This window comes from Rhinoraja longicauda, chromosome 5, assembly GCF_053455715.1.
Source record: "Rhinoraja longicauda isolate Sanriku21f chromosome 5, sRhiLon1.1, whole genome shotgun sequence".
In the NCBI taxonomy this organism is placed as follows: domain Eukaryota; kingdom Metazoa; phylum Chordata; class Chondrichthyes; order Rajiformes; family Arhynchobatidae; genus Rhinoraja; species Rhinoraja longicauda.
In genome coordinates, this window is record NC_135957.1 from 43020202 (window position 1) to 43041640 (window position 21439).

At 49.8% G+C, this 21439-nt stretch overlaps 1 protein-coding gene across 1 annotated transcript in view; it reads right to left on the reverse strand.

Annotated features, from left to right (window-relative positions):
- The window catches only part of dpysl5b (dihydropyrimidinase like 5b), a 51473-nt gene extending 46074 nt beyond the window's left edge, over nt 1–5399 (reverse strand). The window contains exon 1 of the mRNA XM_078399361.1: nt 4972–5399. Coding sequence (XP_078255487.1) covers nt 4972–5232 — 261 coding nt within the window. The 5' untranslated portion in view covers nt 5233–5399. The remainder of the gene's footprint in view (nt 1–4971) is intronic.
- Nucleotides 5400–21439: the final 16040 nt, after the last annotated feature.

Consider the following 21439-nt stretch of genomic DNA (forward strand, 5'->3'; position numbering starts at 1 on the left):
GAACTGAATATTCAGGGGTACACAACGTATAGAAAAGACAGACAGGTGGACAGAGGGGGTGGGGTTGCTCTGATGGTAAGGAATGATATTCATTCCCTTGCAAGGGGTGACATAGAATCAGGAGATGTTGAATCAGTATGGATAGAAATGAGAAATTGTAAGGGTAAAAAGACCTTAATGGGAGTTATCTATAGGCCCCCAAACAGTAGCCTCGACATAGGGTGCAAGTTGAATCAGGAGATAAAATTGGCGTGTCAAAAATGTAATGCTACGGTGGTTATGGGAGATTTCAACATGCAGGTAGACTGGGAAAATCAGGTTGGAAATGGACCCCAGGAAAGAGAGTTTGTAGAGTGCCTTCGAGATGGATTCTTAGAACAGCTTGTACTGGAGCCTACCAGGGAGAAGGCAATTCTGGATTTAGTGTTGTGTAATGATCCTGATCTGATAAGGGGACTAGAGGTAAAAGAGCCATTAGGAGGCAGTGATCACAACATGATAAGTTTTACTCTGCAAATGGAAAGGCAGAAGGGAAAATCGGAAGTGTCGGTATTACAGTATAGCAAAGGGGATTACAGAGGCATGAGGCAGGAGCTGGCCAAAATTGATTGGAAGGAGGCCCTAGCAGGGAAGACGGTAGAACAGCAATGGCAGGTATTCCTGGGAATAATGCAGAGGTTGCAGGATCAATTTATTCCAAAGAGGTGGAAAGACTCTAAGGGGAGTAAGAGACACCTGTGGCTGACGAGGGAAGTCAGGGACAGCATAAAAATTAAGGAGAGGAAGTATAACATAGCAAAGAAGAGTGGGAAGACAGAGGATTGGGACTCTTTTAAAGAGCAACAAAAGTTAACTAAAAAGGCAATACGGGGAGAAAAGATGAGGTACGAGGGTAAACTAGCCAATAATATAAAGGAGGATAGCAAAAGTTTTTTTAGGTACGTGAAGAGGAAAAAAATAGTCAAGGCAAATGTGGGTCCCTTGAAGACAGAAGCAGGGGAATTTATTATGGGGAACAAAGAAATGGCAGACGAGTTAAACCGTTACTTTGGATCTGTCTTCACTGAGGAAGATACACACAATCTCCCAAATGTTCTAGGGGCCGGAGAACCTAGGGTGATGGAGGAACTGAAGGAAATCCACATTAGGCAGGAAATGGTTTTGGGTAGACTGATGGGACTGAAGGCTGATAAATCCCCAGGGCCTGATGGTCTGCATCCCAGAGTACTTGGTGGCTCTAGAAATAGTGGAAGCATTGGAGATCATTTTTCAATGTTCTATAGATTCAGGATCAGTTCCTGTGGATTGGAGGATAACAAATGTTATCCCACTTTTTAAGAAAGGAGGGAGAGAGAAAACGGGTAATTATAGACCAGTTAGTCTGACATCAGTGGTGGGGAAGATGCTGGAGTCAATTATAAAAGACGAAATTGCTGAGCATTTGGATAGCAGTAACGGGATCATTCCGAGTCAGCATGGATTTACGAAGGGGAAATCACGCTTGACAAATCTACTGGAATTTTTTGAGGATGTAACTAGGAAAATTGACAAGGGAGAGTCAGTGGATGTGGTGTACCTCGACTTTCAGAAAGCCTTCGACAAGGTCCCACATAGGAGATTAGTGGGCAAAATTAGGGCACATGGTATTGGGGGTAGGGTACTGACATGGATAGAAAATTGGTTGACAGACAGAAAGCAAAGAGTGGGGATAAATGGGGCCCTTTCGGAATGGCAGGCAGTGACCAGTGGGGTACCGCAAGGTTCGGTGCTGGGACCCCAGCTATTTACGATATACATTAATGACTTAGACGAAGGGATTAAAAGTACCATTAGCAAATTTGCAGATGATACTAAGTTGGGGGGTAGTGTGAATTGTGAGGAAGATGCAATAAGGCTGCAGGGTGACTTGGACAGGTTGTGTGAGTGGGCGGATACATGGCAGATGCAGTTTAATGTAGATAAGTGTGAGGTTATTCACTTTGGAAGTAAGAATAGAAAGGCAGATTATTATCTGAATGGTGTCAAGTTAGGAGGAGGGGGAGTTCAACGAGATCTGGGTGTCCTAGTGCATCAGTCAATGAAAGCAAGCATGCAGGTACAGCAGGCAGTGAAGAAAGCCAATGGAATGTTGGCCTTCGTAACAAGAGGAGTTGAGTATAGGAGCAAAGAGGTCCTTCTACAGTTGTACCGGGCCCTGGTGAGACCGCACCTGGAGTACTGTGTGCAGTTTTGGTCTCCAAATTTGAGGAAGGATATTCTTGCTATGGAGGGCGTGCAGCGTAGGTTCACTAGGTTAATTCCCGGAATGGCGGGACTGTCGTATGTTGAAAGGCTGGAGCGATTGGGCTTGTATACACTGGAATTTAGAAGGATGAGGGGGGATCTTATTGAAACATATAAGATAATTAGGGGATTGGACACATTAGAGGCAGATAACATGTTCCCAATGTTGGGGGAGTCCAGAACAAGGGGCCACAGTTTGAGAATAAGGGGTAGGCCATTTAGAACGGAGATGAGGAAGAACTTTTTCAGTCAGAGGGTGGTGAAGGTGTGGAATTCTCTGCCTCAGAAGGCAGTGGAGGCCAGTTCGTTGGATGCTTTCAAGAGAGAGCTGGATAGAGCTCTTAAGGATAGCGGAGTGAGGGGGTATGGGGAGAAGGCAGGAACGGGGTACTGATTGAGAGTGATCAGCCATGATCGCATTGAATGGCGGTGCTGGCTCGAAGGGCTGAATGGCCTACTCCTGCACCTATTGTCTATTGTCTATTGTAATAAATGTCAAATCTTGCCCAATCCCTTTAAGAGATAATTTTAATACTGGAATTGTTTCAAGAATCTGCAAGTTATCAGCATATATAAATGATTTTCAGCTATGAATCTACTCTTCACTGGTTCCATTTAGCCTAATTATAAATAAGCACTTGTAAACATTGTGGCAAAATATTTTAAATTTTCAACAACATTAATATTTAAAATCAAAAAGCAATATACAACTACACAACATATCCTGTTATTAACAAATATACAAGACTATTGGCTTCCCATCAAAAAACACACATTTCTTCCTTTGTTGTTGTTATGGGAAAAATGGTGAGACAATGTTTGGGGTAGTATATCTGCTGCTGTCCTTTAAAAAAAATCCCTGATGATGTTGTGAGTTTTGTCCAATATTTCAATGCAACTTTGTTTTTAACACCACAGGGTTGAACTTGGAATCCAATTCTGAATAGTTATGAGCAAAGTATCAGTACCCACTTGATTGTCATTTTAACAGTCATGATTTTGGGGGAATGCTTTGGAAAAAGGGAGGGGGAAATGTTTTGGCGATAAATAATTTAAAAAATAGCACCTTGTGATTAAAAAAAGAGCACCACCACACAATTTCCCATTTTCCCATGTAATTTCCACCTGCAAAGAGGCAATCCACTCACACATCCCCATTCACTAATGCCAGCTTAAATGCTGTGAAATTTCATCAAGATAGAACTCTATCACCCCAGAAGAAACCACATTCAGCCAGAATAGGTGATCCGTTTTGGTTGTGATCATCAATGAAGACAGTCTCCAGTTAATTTGATTTACATGATGTGCTTTCAAGGAACGACTGAGAGCCTTGGATGCGGCAAAGACTTTGGGACCAACCAACACATCAACTATAATGCTGCTTCCCAACTAGTTGCACTTCCAGCCAAACTATTCCAGTACAGTTAAACACTGACATCAATCAGACAATGTGGAAAAATAGTCCAGGTATGCCCTGCTCAGGAAAACAGGGCAAATTTAATCTAATGAATCACTGTCCAATCAGTAGATTCTCAATCACCTTGTGTTCACATTGTCCATCCAGGACTAAGCAAACCACTTGACTGTCACACTTCCTAGCTCAATAAACATTCACTTCCTCCAAACCAGTGGATGCAGAGTGTAAAATCTATAAAGTGCATTGAGATTACTCATCCAGGCTATGCCAACAATATCTCCCAATAACAATAACTTCTACCACCAAGAAGAAATGAGCTGCAGGCACATGAGAACACCACCACCTGCAAGGTCTTCTTCAAGTCACACACCACCTGATTGGGAAATAAATGACCATCTCTTCGTTGTCTCTGAATATAAATCGTGGAACTCTCCACTTACAGCACAAAAAGGACTGCAGCAATTCCGGTTGATGCCGCACAACCATTTTCTCAAGACAGTGTTGGGAGTAAACAGCACCACAGGCAACACCTTTAGAGAACATGGATAGGTAACGTTTCGGATCGAGACCGCATTACAAATTATGTTTAATTCAATGACCCACAGATAACCTGTTTACATTGACTTGTAAACTTCTTCACATTTCAGTACCACCCCATGACAACTAAAATCATGCAAATGAAAATAAACAAAACCTCTATTGTGGCTTATGGAGCCATAAGCCACAATAGTTAACTAGATATAGTAACGTGACTTTTTTTTCTTCTCAGCTTCTTATCTCTCCACCAATCCCCAATCCAAGTCACCTACCTCCCAAACTGTCAAACACATTGCAGCCTGCTCCACCCAGAAGTACAATCAAAAGAAAGCAGACACAAAAAGCTGGAGTAACTCAGCGGGACAGGGAGCATCGCTGGAAAGAAGGAATGGGTGATGTTTCGGGTCGAGACCCTTCTTCAGACTGGTTTGAACCAACATCTACTCTTCCTTCCTAAACATCATATGAAAGCATTCCAGCCATCACAGGTCAAAGCAGCAATGCGACTGGTATCATGTGTGAGGGAGAGAGGAGTGGCAGAGACAACGACTGCACACACGGATCGGATGGGATGCAGGCAGAAGGTGTGCGAGTATAACGTGTGGGATGGACGCGTCGCTGATGTGTGGGGGGCTGGCTGCATGGGGGGCTGGCTGCATGGGCTGCGGTACGTGAGAGGTGGGTGGTGCGTGGGGTGTGGCGTGTGTGGAAACAATGCCCGGCAGCTTCATTACCTTGGTGCCGAGATAGTAGTCGTCTACGGACGTCACGTTCATGAAGGTCTCCTGGAAATGGGTGCTGGTGTCGATGCCCCCCGGCATCACCAGCTTGCCGGTGGCGTCGATGACCTTGGCCCCGCCGGGGATCATGAGTTCGCGGCCCACCAGCTGGATGACGCCATTCTCGATGTAGACATCGGCCTCCTGGGTGCAGTCGTCGTTCACCACCCGGCCCCCTTTGATGAGGGTCCGCAGGGCGCTGGCACTGGCATGCATTGTTCTCGCTAAACAGGCTCCCTCTCCCGCCTCCTCCTGCTCCACGGAAGGCTCCTGCGATGTGAGGGCGAAGCGACCGCAGCCCAAGCACTCGTCCTCTCGCCTCGACGCCGTCTGCCAAGTGCGTGCACGCAGCCCAACCAGACCCGGGGGGTCGCGCGATTGTCGCGAGTGAGCCAATCTGCAACGAAGGACTGGACAGCGCCGCGCAGTGAACACTGGGAGTTGTAGTCAGCAGCTCAAAGCCAGCCAGCTGAGAAAACGCGCAAGGCTCCCGCATCCGAACTACATATCCCATAACACCCCGCACAAACTGGCGTGGTCCTGGAACCTGAATATCAAGTTCACAGGCGATCATTGTTTGAATTTTGTCCATATTTGTTGCAATAACGCTGACGGTTAACATTTATTGTGTCGTTTGAAATATTTGCATTGTTACACAAATCAATTAACAAGTGTTTACGAAATAATGTCAAATAGTCAATCGGAAAACTTTGAAAATATTCATTTATATTTAACACACCTTTAAATTGATACCCAACGATAAACAGGCATGAACCTGTCCGAAAATGTTTTTCATTTGTTTATGTTTCTGAGTTGGATATTCGACACTGTATTGGACGCACGTTCTCAATGTAAATTGAATGTAGGCTATCATAAGGCCATCATTAAATGCACAGGTGATTATGACACGCAGATAAAGCCCAAAGAAACATTTTGCAAATATGCAAACTTTTCATTAACCATGGGGTCAATAAAAGAACTCTCTTGTTTTCTCTGGCGTTTACCTTGTTTATTAATTGGAATTTTATATATCTCAACGAGGTCAATTCATCCTAGTCTAGTTTGCGGCTCCAAAGCAGAATGAAACTCAATACCTCAGAACTATCATCAAGGACATTTCTCGATTGTCTGCTGCATCAAGAGTCAGAGAGTCAGAGCAATACAGCATAGAAACAGGGCCTTCGGCCTAATTCATCCATGCTGACCAAGGTGTCCATCTAAGCTGATCCCATTTGTCCACGTTAGAACCATATTCTAAACCTTTCCTATCCATGTACCTGTCCAAATGTCTTTGAAATGGTGTTATTGTACCTGCCTCAATCACTTCCCCTGGCAGCATATTATTATGTTCACATTACCTTTTATGTGAAAAGTTACCCCTCAGGACCCTTTTAAATCTTTTCCCTATTACTTTAACCTCTGCCCAGATTTTGTTTCCTCTTCTCTGGAAAAAAGACTGTGTGTTCACCTTATCTATGCCTCTCGTGATTTTATGGACCTCTATAAGATTAGCCCTCAGTCTCCCACTGTCCTTATAACTCAAGCCCTTGAGACCTGGCAACATTCTGATTAATTTTATTTGCTGTTTTTCCAGCCTAATGACATTTTCCACTTGCAGCTAACTAAAATTGGGCACGGTACCCTAAGTTTAATCTCACCAACATATTGTACAACTTGTAAGATTTGAGAAGTTTTCCCTCATTCTGAAAGCAACACCTAACCAAAGAGCTGCAGTTTGGACATTTTAAACGGGAGACTGGGGCTGATAGCGGAGAAAGGCTGCGGTCAGTTTACCAAGGGATGTCACAATCCGTGGGTCCTAAAATGGCCGCAGGACCTCGTGACCAGCCACAAAAGCAAAAACCTTACAGCCCAGTCTCTAGGTTTCTGCAAAGCCACGGCCAGAACAATGGATGGGTATTGGCCATGCAGAAACCTGCGAAACCAGGTCGAAGTCCAGACACTGGGGCGCTGACATCAGCATACTCACAATGCCCCAAGCCGACCTACACAGTTAATCTCGTTAAGGGGGCACAATAGCCCATAGAAAACTACCTGGTAGGTGAATGGAAACCAGTTAAACCCATCACCTCACAACGAAATACCAATTAACACCGTCTGGCCATCCCCGGTACCCCCAGACATAAGCGCAGATCAGAGAGAAAACTCATACATATCTTTTAAACAAAGAGATCCCAAGATCTGGCGGGAGATAGGACGGGTCAGAATAGTATAACTGGCCACGACCTTTGGGTTTTAAACTCAAGTCAAACGGATGCAGGAGGAAGAAAAGACAGGCAAGAAGAAGCGGTGCAAGAGAGAGGAACAGGCATGCAACTCGAGAAGAAATACTGCAAGAAAACCTGCAAGGAACGCAAGAAACAGAAGGAAGAAACTCACGGGACAAGCACGACCCTCACGGAAAGCAACGGAGAAGCAGCACGAACAGCCAGTAACCCCAGTAATAGCCCCATGCTGAGCATGTACCCCAATCCTGCATATCCTGGACATAGTTTAGTGTAGAGGGGAGGGTGGTTTGAATAAACGTGGGTGTGTAAAGGAACACATGTTGGTCAATTTTGCGATGTGTCGTACGTTCCCCATCTTACAGTCGTGTATATGTCTTGTAGAACTGTGCGTTTTAGAATTCAGTGAAAAAGGTATTCATGTATATGTCTTGTAGAACTGTGCGTTTTATGATTCATAGTCAAAAGTATTCATGTAATTCGGTATGTGTCTTATAGATATGTCTTATAGAACTGTGTATAAGTATTCATGGACAATAGTCCCAAGCGTTCAATAAAAGCCTTTTCCATTTAAACCCTGGTCTTCAAATCTGGTCTGGTTGAATTTTTCTGCACTATAAACGCTCCTGCATCTAAGTCCAGTGTCTAGAACCGTAAGGGGTGAGTGGGTCGAACCACTCATGGGGAACCAGTGTGCACGGCCTGGTCAAGGGATCAGAGCAAGGCACGGGGACCTTAGGTCGGGCGAAAGCTCGGCGCAGAAACCCCTTACAGATAATGGCGACCACGAAGGGACACTGGCAGCAGGATGATAGTGTACCAGAAAAAGATTTTAAAACTAGGGATGTAATAGACGAGCGCATTGCGGACTATGTTTTTAGCAAGGTGACTATCACCAAACAATGGATGTGTGGTTTGTTAGAGGACAAGCGCCCACTGGAAGCAGCGATCCGGTGGACGGCCAGTAAAGCCCACAAGAAATCTGTAGAGAAGGCGGTCTGGCTGACCTGCTATAAAAAGCAGGTCCAGCTTTTGGACCGCGTGGTTGTGGCACAGGCAGCCCAGATCAGGGACCTTCAGGAGGAGGTAGAGGAGAAGGCTGCGGGTGGGAACCAATTGATTGAGGCTCTGGACTCTTTAAACAAGGAGCGCCGGGTCGTGACCAACCGCCACGAAGCCAGGGTAGAGCTGATGGAGTGTCAGATCACTGAGGCTATGCTCAGTGAGGGCAGGCTCCGGGAGCAGTGCGCTTCCCTGAGCCACCAGCTGGAGACCCAGGAAGAGAACCTTAAGGGAGTTAGGGCAGCCAATAAGATGGTTTTGGAGGACAGGTCGGAAGGGGCCGACCACGGGGCCTGCCTGCAGGAGATAGAGGGTCTGCGGGGTGCTTTAAATAAAGCAAGCGGGCTGGTCTGTTTGATGAACCCCCCCGCGGGCCAGTCATTAGCGGATGCGAAGGTCCCGGTTCCGATCCCTAGGAAGATCATGGTGGCTTCAGCCCCCAGACTCCGCGATCCCCCTAGCTACGAGGCATCCTGGAAAAGGGGTAGTGTAGGGGAGAGAGAGAGAGAGAGGAGCTCCCGGTCGAGGACTTGGCACCGGCGCCCATGTGCCCGGTCTTGGAAACCAGACGGGGACCCACCGCGCTGAATGGGGACGCCGGACCCATTCAGAGCGAGATCGTGGTGCCCCACAGCTCCCAGCAGTTAAAAGCCATGATCGGGCATGTTGCAAAATTGTCCGAATCAGGGGACCCTTCGCTGCATTTCAGGGAGATAGAGCAAACCGCCGCAATCAACGGTTGCGACGAGGGAGAACGGGCAAAATTGTTGCTGTTCTCCCTGGACAGCTCAATCCTCCAATGCCTCTCAGATGAGAGTAAAAGAGGGACCAGGACCTACGATCTACTACGGGACGAGGTCCTGGAAGTGTTGGGAATGGGCGATGAGGGTCCATTTGCCCGATTAGGGAAGACCCTCCAGATGGAGGGAGAACCCCCAAGGGTTTTTGCGGCGCGACTGTGGACAGTGTATCAGAGCAGCTGCCCGCACGTCCCCGCGCGGGATGTCCTGGTCGGGAATGGGAGAGCCCAGTGGCTCCGATGTTTGGTGTCAAACAGCCTGGCAGCCGTCAGGGAGCAGGCGAAAGCCTGGTTTGATCCCACAAATAGTACAGAGGAGGCGGTTTTGGACCGTCTCACGGTAGGGTATAGGAACACCCGGAGTACGTCTACCCGACTAGTAAAAGGGAAGGTGCACGTAGCGGAGGCTACTGCACCGGCCCAAAAGAAGTGGCGACAGGAGGGTAACCCCACCGCACAGTCCAAGTGTTTTAGGTGCGGTAAGGTGGGGTACTGGCGGAAGGATTGCAGGGTCCACACCAAGGAAGATAGGGTTGGCACCACCCTGCGCGCCGATGTCCCAGTTAAGCCCGAGATTATCGAAACGATGATCGAGGTGATGCGGTCCCTCATGGCCGCACAGGGGAAGGTGGCAGTCGCTACCGGCTCCCTGGGTGCGGGGGGGGGCACTGGACATTCCCCAATGACATCAGCCCGCGCAGCCCGCCTACCTGTGTCCTCCGCTACGATGCGTGGAAGAGGCCGCTTGTGGAGATGGTAGTGGAGAGGCAAAGGGGCAATTATCTGTTGGACACGGGGGCTTCATGCACCGTGGTCCACACAGAGGAACCCTTTGACTCTCCCCTGTCCACAGGGGTCCCTTTCGCACTGGCGAGGTTCACAGGGAAGGAACAGGCTGGCACACGTTCCATCCCGCTGTCCGTTCATTTGTGGGCACTCCGTACCACATGAGAGTGTATCCTGATGAAGTGGACAGAAGGGGGTGGAAAGGGGATCATTGGATCCGATTTTTTGGTAAGCCATGGGATCCTTATGGACTTACGGAACCACTGCCTTTGGGTGGACAAGGGCGGTAAAGGGGAGATAATAGTAATTAGGGGAAAGGAGGGGAAAGGGACTCTGTGCACCATGAAGCCGCACGAGGGTTACGACCTCGAGTGCATGGTGGCGGAGGTCCCGGCCGAACTACAAGAGTGTGTGGGGAGCAACCTGAACGCGTTTGCGACCCACAAACACGATTGTGGTAGGGTAGTGGGGTTCGAGGTCAGCATAGACGGGGACCCCATGACCAGATGCCAGAGGCAGTACAATTTCCCCAAGGAGGCGGAACCCGATTTGGAGATAGCCATATCTTCACTGGTGCAGCAGGGCGTGCTGAGGCCGATAGCCACACACGTGAACTCTCCATTGTGGCCGGTTAGGAAACCGGATAACTCATGGAGGGCCACGGTGGACTACCAGGTCCTCAACAGTAATATCCCCGCCTGCGCACCCACGGTGGCAGCAGTTGCCGACCTCATAGGAAGTATCCCAGCATCCGCGACCACGTTCACGGTGCTGGATATTTCAAATGGGTTTTGGTCCATTCCGCTGCGGCGGGAGGACCAGTACAAGTTTGCCTTTACTTTTAAAGGGCAACAGTATACCTGGAACTGCTTACCACAGGGTTTCCACAACAGCCCCAGCATTCTTCACCAGTGCATGGCGGATAGCCTGAGGGAGTTTAGCCAGCGCCATCAGGTCGTGCAGTATGTGGACGACCTCCTCCTGTTCACAGACACAAAGGAGGAGCACGGTCCACTGCTGGCCGAGCTGCTAGAGCTGCTGGCTAGGAAGGGTTTTAAGATAAACCCGAAAAAGGCACAGATCGGTCTGCCAGAAGTAAAATTCTTGGGTCTGACCATCCGCGCCGGGGAAAGGGCTATAGATCAGGCTAGGAGGGAGTCAGTGCAGGAGTTGCCGATTCCCTTTACAGTAACGGGTGTGAGGTCTTTCCTGGGACTGACCGGGTATTGCAGAGACTTCATCGAGGACTACGCGGCCACCGCAGCCCCGCTACTCCGACTCCTACACAAGGGAGTGGAGTGGTCTTGGGATGAGGGTTGCCAGGCCGCGTTCAAGAAGTTGAAAGGGGATCTGCAAACCGCACCAGCCTGAGGAGCCATAGATGGGGAGAAAGGGTTTTCTCTGGAGGTGGCAGCCAGTGGGGACAGCCTGAGTGCCGTGCTGCTGCAGGAACGGCACGGTAGGCTGCGACCAGTGGTGTACTCCTCCAGGGTGCTCACCGATGTGGAGAGGAGTTTCTCCAATTGCGAGAGACACCTTTTAGCCACGCATTGGGCTGTGAAGAGGGCTTTAATCTTCACAGGAACCTCTCCAATCACTCTCCTCACCCATCACACACCCACCCAGATGCTTCTGGATGGAAGGATCAAGGATGGGACTGTCAGCAGCGCCCGCATCGCGCGCTGGACCCTCCTCCTTTCGCAGATGAATCTGAAGATTGAAGGTCTGTGCGAGCCAAAGCTCGCGGCAAATTTAGTGTATCCCGGAACGGCCCATCGGTGTTCCGTGGAAGGGGTCTGGGATGTCGACATAGGTCTACGGGCTGGGATCCATCCCACAGGCCGGGAGATCTATGTGGACGGCTCCAGTACGGTGTCAGCTGGCGAACGACTCACGGGATGTGGAATTTATGACCCCAAGGCAGGCATTGCCTTGGCAATTAAGCTCCCCAGTCTCATGAGCGCGCAGCAGGCCGAGCTGTCCGCAGTGGCGTACGTTGTCACCCACCCAGAGAGGTTCCCAACCCCGTACACGATCTGCTCGGACAGTATGTTTACCTGCAATTCGTGTACCGAGTACCTGGCCATCTGGTCCCGTCGCGGATACACTTCCTCAGACAGGAGGCCTTTAACTGTTAAACCCCTGCTAGAGCAGATTTTGGCCGCAGTAGGGGAGAAAGGGGAGGTTTTTATACATAAGGTGAAGGCCCATTCCACCACAGAGCCCTGGTGGGAGGGCAACAAGCAGGCGGACGCCCTGGCTAAGGGCGCCCTGCCCGCAGTGGCATTTTCTGGGACCCCTATGGGCACAGGCAGATAGCAGCGATCCAGGGTAAGGAGGGAAACGTCGGGACCCCAAAGGTCACATTGCCTCTGGACCTGAGGACCGTCCAAGCTCAGGATGCTGCTTTAAAATCCGTCCTCAGAGCTGTTAGTGAGGGCGAGCAGGTAGAGGGTCTCTACGGTAAGGCGACCCTCTCCGTAAAAGAAGGCATGCTCTTCCATGCCGAACAGTGGGTTGTGCCACAGCAGCACAGGAGGGAGTTCCTCCAGCTGGCACATGAGGGTCCAGGGGCAGGGCACCCCGGACCGGAGGTTACGTGGCAGCGGGTAGAGCAGGCGGGATGGTGGCCGGGGCTTAGGGACGAGGTCCGTGAGTTCTGTGCCAGCTGCCTCGTCTGTGCTGCCAATAACCCAGACCCCCAGAAAAGGAAAGTGCCCATGGGACACGTCAGGAGGGTGGAGGGACCATGGCAGTCGATCCAGATCGACTACATCGGGCCCTTGCCCACCACCCAAGGAGGCTATAAGTACTGCCTCGTCCTCATTGACGTGTTCACAAAGTGGGTGGAGGCTTTCCCCTGTAAAGCAGCTACGGCACTAGGTACTGCTAAGATCCTGGTCCGGGAGGTGTTCTCACGGTGGGGGCTCCCTCGTTTTGTGGAGTCCGACCAAGGGAGTCATTTCACCGGACAGGTAATGCAGAACACCCTCATGCTCCTGGGCATTGAGGGGAAGTGGCACGTAGCCCACAATCCCCAGTCATCAGGGATTGTGGAGCACATGAACCGGACACTGAAAGAAAGGTTGAGGAAGGAGGCTATGGGCTCGCCCCAAAAATGGGCGGAGGTCCTGCCCCTAGTCCTCATGGGGATCAGGGCCAGCCAGTCTAAGAGCACGGGATATTCCCCGTACGAGCTGATGACTGGCAGGGTTATGCGCACTCCCACCCATGTTCTGGCCCCGGTGCTCACGGAGGGTCAGCTCGAAGAGGTTAAGAGGGACAGGTTTGTCCAGAACCTCTTCGAGCATCTGAAGCAGGTCCACGGGCAGGTGGCTGGGAACATGGGTAGGCAGCACCTGGGTAACAAGCTGTTGCTGGAGCCGCGCAAACTGCAGGAGTGGGAGGTAGGAGAACTGGTAATGGTTCGGAACTACGCTAGGGTAGGTAGTTTCGAACCACTCTACACGGGGCCCTACAGCATTGTAGATAAAGCCAGCCCCATGGTCTACGCCGTGAAGATGCCCCGGCGGATTAGGTGGTTTCATATCAACCAATGTAAATTGTACAAGGGTCAACCACAGGGGCCAGCCCTGTGAGTGGGGACTCACAGCCAAGGATGAGGCAGGTCACGCAAACAGGCAAGGTTGCCTGCGTGAGGGGGGAGGACATTCTCCAGGAATGGAGAGTCTCGCGTTTTGGGTGGGATTCAGACGAGGAAGAGCCTGATCAGCTCGACCAGGGGCTGGATCCCATTACGGAGGAAGAGGAGTCGGAGGGGGACGACAGTAACGTCCCCGACTCAAGCACCAGGAAGGCGGGGGTAGCGGGCGGAGGCTCACCACCTGTAGGTACAGGCAGGGTGAGGCCGGATGCCGCGGGTATACCCAGCACCAAGGGGGCAGAGCTGGATGAGGAGGGGCCAGGGTCGGCAGCTGTGGGGGGTACCCGAGCTGCGGCACGGCAGGAACCGGTCCTCAGCCAGGCTGTCCAGGGGGCAGTGCCTAAGGTGACTCTCCGTAGGTCTAGTAGGGAACCCCAACCTAGAAAGTTTTGGCCAGAGGTCAATCACGTCCCGAGGTACGGGAGCCAAGTGAGGAGGAGGGAGCTAACGTTTCAGAGGAGGTTTAGCCCCCGACAGGCTGCGGAGGATCAAAGGTGGGAGACAGCGTGGTGCAGCCGCAGGAGACGACCCGCTGCAGCCCTGACAGGGATTAGCTGAGCTGCCCTGGGAAGGCGGCGCTGTATTATATTTTAGATAGATAAGGATTAGGTAATATAGATAAGGATAAGTAATTTAGATAAGTTTTGTGGGGATAGAGGTAAATAGAGTTGATGCGTCCAGGATGTGTGGGTGTGGGGTGCAGGCTGGGGGTCGAGACCCGCCCGCAGAGGCGTTAACAAAGCCAAGTGCTCCCCAAGAGGCTGGCTATACCATATTTCTTTATCTGTTTTTCTGGAGTGGAAGGAGGCACTCGTATGGTGGATCGTTGCCACGGCGATCGGATGTGGGTGGGCCTATCGGGGCCGCACCAAGGACATCATCATTTACGGCTGCTCCGGGGACACGGCTCCCATCGTGACCGATGGGACTGGAAGGAGAGAAGCGGAGGAGACCGCAGTTCACTTCCATGAAGGCCGGTGGCCGGGGTGGCTGAGATCGAACTCTTCAGAGTATTCCAGCGCCTCAGGCTTTGCTTATCGGGACACTTCGTTAATGTGCCCGAGAGTCAAGATCATCGCCCAAAGGGTAAGCGCCACCGTTGGAAAAAGGATCTGCCTGGTATGCACGGGGAAGGTCCCCACGAGCAGGCGGTGGTGGCTGAGGAAAACGAGCCGGACAATGGCCAACTCCACTGTTGAGTGGGAGAGACTTAACAACAACACTCACAGAACTATTTCTGGGACTAAAGAACAGTTGAGTGTTGGGACAAATGGTGGGAACCGGATGAGGGGATTTATATGTGTATGTGGGGTTCGAGGTATCGCTGCCCCACGGGCAACAGCATATTTTTCCAGAGACAGTGGCAGGATGACGGTAAGGGGATGAGGTGGGATGTTAGCTCGCGGGCTTGTGGGGTCCCCCTTTCCTCAATCCCGGTAAACGCCACTGAACTCATCACACGACCACGCATAACACCTCCCACAGTTCCACTGGCAGTAGCACAGGAGGGTGAGTGCCCAAAAACCACTAAGGGGCCCGGGAATGGCCTGGTACTGATACCGACTGACCAGGTATTGTACCAGGGGGTGCACTACGCGGTAGCCTCGGTGATCTTAAACCTCACCGAGGTGCGGTTGCCAGGGTGGTGCCCCAGGGAAACTGAAAGACTGTACCAGGTGCTACTGACCAACATGTTCCGGCAATTTTACGAGTTCGACCTTGCCAGTGTGGACAAGGAGAACTTGTATAGCCAAGAGCCGGAGGACTGGTGTCAGACGGGGAGGCATAGGAGGGGTGTAGTGAATGATGTATTTACGGGCTTTAACACCGGGACATCTGTGGTCAACGCTCTAGATACCATGGAGTTGCAGACCCAGATTAACAGGTTAAAGACGCAGTTAAAAGGCATCCTCATGGATGAGAACAAGGTCGTCGGGTCCGAGCTGCATGAGGACCAGGCGATGACACTACACCTGTGCGAGATAATCGCCGAGCTGGAAAGGCATGCCGGCACGGTGAACGCACTGATTAGGGAAGATCGGAACGCGTCCGATCAGGCAGCGCAAAATGAGGTGTGCATACTGTACGGGGCATGGTTGCTGGGCGAGGGCCGCAGCAACCTCGAGGACCTAAAAGAAGGATTGGTCCCGTCCTGGATCAGTAACAAACACCTACAGGCGCTGCTACCCTTTCAGAACGCACTCACCCCGTGCCAGCTCAGGTTAGCATTGGAGGCATACCCTGTTCCCGTAGATTGTGGCCAGTCAAACCACACAGTCATGGGAATAGTGGTGCGGATGCCAATGTTGGGCAAGACGACAAGGCCCGCACCAGTGTACAGGGTGGAGAACATTGGAGTCATTCAGGGGGGAGCCCATATTCGCTACGCAGCGGTCCTATCGCACGTCATCCGCTGGGAGCAGTCAATGACGGGTACTGACCTCTCGGGATGTCGGAGCCGGGGAGCACATATCATATTGTGTCCTCAGCACTTGAATGCCTTTTCGGAACAGCAATGCGGGTTCAGGACTGCTGGCGCGAAGCCTATGAATTGTACCATGGAGGCAATGGCACAGAGCCATGTGCCCCCACAGGTGGCATACATAGGGGGTGGTACTTATTGTGTTACCACTGCAGCGCAGTAATATCGACATGGACAGCATGGTTCGTGTCCGGTAAGAGACAGCAGCTTCTGTTTTAAACCCAGGGCAGAGGTTCAAGTGGCACAGCAGCGAATTGTCCCCATTCCTGAACCCTCCACGGTTCACCTAACTGTACAGGAAAACTTCACCGACCTGCAGCGATTTGTAGCGCATTTCGGGTACGCCATTCCCCCTCTCCCCGAACATCTCACAACCCTGTTAAAGGCAGTCGCCGTGTCACAAAGGCACTTTTACACCCTGGAGCAAAAGACAGCAGAGATAGGACCCGAAATATTGGACATTGTGATTCCACCATGGTTCTGTTCACCAATATCGAGGTCCCGTCTTGGGTTAGGATAGCGTCACACACATTAGTTGTGGTACAAGCAGGGATAGTATTATATTTATTATGTGTAAAATGTAAAAGAGGGCAGCATCTCAATAACCGAGTATATCAAGGGGAATGGAGAGACCGTTACGTGCGGGTGGGCGAGCAGGACCCAGCCGCAAGCTGCTAGAAGGACGGGCCCCTCCGCACCGAGTGAACTGTGTTTTGCATTGTCTTTTTTCAAAATTATATAAAGAATGATTGTGTTGAAGGAATGTAAAAAAATGTATCGTTTTGCTGTTGTGTTGTTTTCATGTCCTACATTAAAGCTGACACCAGTAGGAGGAGGCGGAGGCATCGGCCTGGGACAAGGTGTAGGTGTATATGTCTGACATGAAAATTTACATACTTGTAATATAGTTTTGCCAGGGACACGGGCAGTAAAGGTCAGACTAAAAGATGGGGACTGTACGTTCGCAATGGAACACTAGTTTAGTTAAAACCTCAGGGGTCTGGATGTGGAGAATCGGGAAAACATTGCTCAACCACATTATTTAATTGATTCGATAAGCTGGGGTTATGCAAATCAACAGGAGGGACTGTAAGATTTGAGAAGTTTTCCCTCATTCTGAAAGCAACACCTAACCAAAGAGCTGCAGTTTGGACATTTTAAACGGGAGACTGGGGCTGATAGCGGAGAACGGCTGCGGTCAGTTTACCAAGGGGTGTCACAATCCGTGGGTCCTAAGATGGCCGCAGGACCTCGTGACCAGCCACAAAAGCAAAAACCTTACAGCCCAGTCTCTAGGTTTCTGCAAAGCCACGGCCAGAACAATGGATGGGTATTGGCCATGCAGAAACCTGCGAAACCAGGTCGAAGTCCAGACACTGGGGCGCTGACATCAGCATACTCACAATGCCCCAAGCCGACCTACACAGTTAATCTCATTAAGGGGGCACAATAGCCCATAGAAAACTACCTGGTAGGTGATGGGAAACCAGTTAAACCCATCACCTCGCAACGAAATACCAATTAACACCGTCTGGCCATCCCCGGTACCCCCGGACATCAGCGCAGATCAGAGAGAAAACTCATACATATCTTTTAAACAAAGAGATCCCAAGATCTGGCGGGAGATAGGACAGGTCAGAATAGTATAACTGGCCACGACCTTTGGGTTTTAAACTCAAGTCAAACGGATGCAGGAGGAAGAAAAGACAGGCAAGAAGAAGCGAAGTGCAAGAGAGAGGAACAGGCATGCAACTCGAGAAGAAATACTGCAAGAAAACCTGCAAGGAACGCAAGAAACGGAAGGAAGAAACTCACGGGACAAGCACGACCCTCACGGAAAGCAGCGGAGAAGCAGCACGAACAGCCAGTAACCCCAGTAATAGCCCCATGCTGAGCATGTACCCCGATCCAGCATATCCTGGACATAGTTTAGTGTAGAGGGGAAGGTGGTTTGAATAAACGTGGGTGTGTAAAGGAATATTGGTTGGTCAATTTTGCGATGTGTCGTACGTTCCCCATCTTACAGTCGTGTATATATCTTGTAGAACTGTGCGTTTTAGAATTCAGAGAAAAAGGTATTCATGTATATGTCTTGTAGAACTGTGCGTTTTATGATTCATAGTCAAAAGTATTCATGTAATTCGGTATGTGTCTTATAGATATGTCTTATAGAACTGTGTATAAGTATTCATGGACAATAGTCCCAAGCGCTCAATAAAAGCCTTTTCCATTTAAACCCTGGTCTTCAAATCTGGTCTGGTTGAATTTTTCTGCACTATAAACGCTCCTGCATCTAAGTCCAGTGTCTAGAACCGTAAGGGGTGAGTGGGTCGAACCACTCAAGGGGAACCAGTGTGCACGGCCTGGTCAAGGGATCAGAGCAAGGCACGGGGACCTTAGGTCGGGCGAAAGCTCGGCGCAGAAACCCCTTACAAACTGTAGCACAATATATAAAATCCTGTACTCAATGGCCTGACTGATGAAGGCCAGTGTGCCTTCTTCACCTTCCAGTCTACATGAGACACCGTTCTCAGGTGTTTGTACTGCTCTGTCCCCTTGTTCTACAGCACTCTCCAGAACTCTACTATTCACTGTGAAAGTCCTATCCTGATTTGACTTCCCAAATTTCAACACCTTACACTAATCAGAATTAAACTCATCCAAATTAAACTGCAGAGTTACAAACCAGAGTTACTAACTAGTTCTAAGGTCTGAGCTATAGGGAGAGGTTGATGAGGCTAGGACTCTATTCCTTGGAGCACAGGAGGATGAGGGGTGATCTTATTGAGGTGTATAAAATCATGAGAGGAATAGATTGGGTAGACGCACAGTCTCTTGCCCAGATTAGGGGAATCGAGAACAAGAGGACATAAGTTTAAGATGAGGAGGGAAAGATTTAATAAGAATCTGAGGGGTAACTTATTCACGCAAATGGATGTAGGTGTATGGAATAGAGGAGGTAGTTGAGGCAGATACTATCACAATGTTTAAGAGACATTTAGACAGGTACGTGGATAGGACAGATTTAGAAGGATATCAGCCAAATGCACGTAGGTGGTAGACACAAAATGCCTGAGTAACTCAGCGGAACAGGCAGCATCTCCGGAGAGAAGGAATGGGTGATGTTTTGAGTCGAGACCCTTCTTCAGACCCTGGAGAATCACCCAATCCTTCTCTCCAGAGATGCTGCCTGTCCCGCTGAGTTACTCCAGCATTTTGTGTCTACCTTCGATTTAAACCAGCATCTGCAGTTCTTTCCTGCAGGTAGGTGGGACTAGTGGTTGGCTGGTGTGGGCAAGTTGTGCGGAAGGGCCTGTTTCCACGCCATAAGATTCTATGACTCTACATTCTCATTCAAATTGTTTAAATAAACAACGAACAGCAATGGTTCCAAAACCAATCTCTGAAGCACACCACGAGTCACAGGCCTGCAGACTGGAAAACAACTATCCATCATAGACAATAGACAATAGGTGCAGGAGTAGGCCATTCGGCCCTTCGAGCCAGCACCGCCATTCAATGTGATCATGGCTGATCATTCTCAATCAGTACCCCGTTCCTGCTTTCTCCCCATACCCCCTGATTCCGCTATCCTTAAGAGCTCTATCATCACCCTCTGCTTCCCACCATCAAGCCAATTTTGAAACAATTAGCTAGCTCTCTCTGGATCCCATGAGATCTAACCTTCTAGACTAGCCCACCATGTGGGACATTTTCAAAGGCCTTGCTAATGTCCATGTAGGCAACATCCATTGCTCTGCCCTAATCAATCCCCTTGGTTAACTCATAAAACTCACATTTGTGAGACATCATATTCCATGCTCAAATCCAAGTTGACTATCCCTAATCAGTCCATGTCTATCCAAATGCTGCTAGACCCTGTCCATTAGAATCCATTCCAGTAACTTGGATCTCAAACTCACTGGGCTGTCCTTACCTGGCCACTCATTGTGACATTCTCCACTCTTCTGAAACTTCAGTTGTGGTGAACGATGAAGCAAATATCTCTCCTTTGGTGTTACAAAACCTTCTCTGCTTTCCATAAGGTCCGAGAATGCACTTGATCAGGCGCTGTGAAATTATTCACCTCAATGCACTTTAAAACGGCCGATATCTCCACTTTACTAATTTGGGTACAATAGAAGACTTCACAACTCACAGCAAATCCTGATGAGAAATATTCATTAAAAATCTCACCTGTCTCCAGTACCATGCTGATCTCATCCAAGTCACCCTTTTACTCTCAATATACCTGTGAAATTTCTTGGATTTTCCTTTACCTTGCCTGTCAGATCCATCTCATGCTCTCTTTTTGCCCTCCCAGTTTCCCTCATAAGTGTACTTTTAGACCTCTTATGCTTGGAAAGATTTGCTTAATGCTGACCATCTAAACCTGGTGTATCCCTCTTTTTGCTTGACCAATTTCTCTTGGCAACCATGGATTTATAAACTTGCCAGCCGTAGACCTCCCCTCAACAGGAACAAACTGCCCTGAACACTAGATATCACACCTTAAAAGCCTCCCACTTGCTGGACATCCCTTTACCTACAAACTGACCATCCTAATCATTCTTTGAAAGTTCTTGCCAAATGCCTCCAAAATTCGCTTTGCCCCAGTTTAGGAACTTAACTTGTGGGCTAGTCCTATTCTTCTCCGTAACTATGTTAAGACTAATAGAATTATGGTCACTGGCCCTAAAGTGTTTCCCCACTGACATTTCAGGCAGTTGTCTTACTTTGTTCCCCAAGAGTAGTTCCAGCATTGTGCTCCCTCTAGTAGGGCCCACTGTATCCTGATTAAGGAAGTTTCTTGGGCACATTTAACACATTCAACCTCATCCAAGCCTTTAACATCATGGATGCCCCAGTCAATGATAAAGAAATTAAAAAACTCCCACTAATACTACCCCATTATTCTTACAGCTCCCTGCACATTTACTCCTCTAATTCCTACTGTATATTGGTAGGGCCTATATTAGTTCCAAGCATGCACATGGTTTCTTGAAAATTGGTAACGTTGAGAAATTGGTTGTGACTCGTGGGAGGAGTTGGCTGCGCCTAACGGCTGCGGCTCTCTGGCAGTCTGTTTGTCTTTTTTTCTTTTTTTTGTTTGTGTCGGTGTTGGGATGGTTTTTGTTTCTGTTTTTGGCTGTGTATGTGTGGGGGGGGGGGGGGGGGTGTGGGGTGGGGCGGGGGAAACCTTTCTTTTATTAGGTCTCTTCCCCGGGGCGCAGCTCGCCCGCGGGGCCTTCCATCGCCCGGCGCGGCTCGGCCGCTGGACTTAACATCGCCGGCGCGGCTCGGCCGCGGGACCTAACAGTGCCCGGCGCGACTCGGCCGCGGGGCCTTCCACCGCCCGGTGCGGCTCGGCCACGGAACGGTTC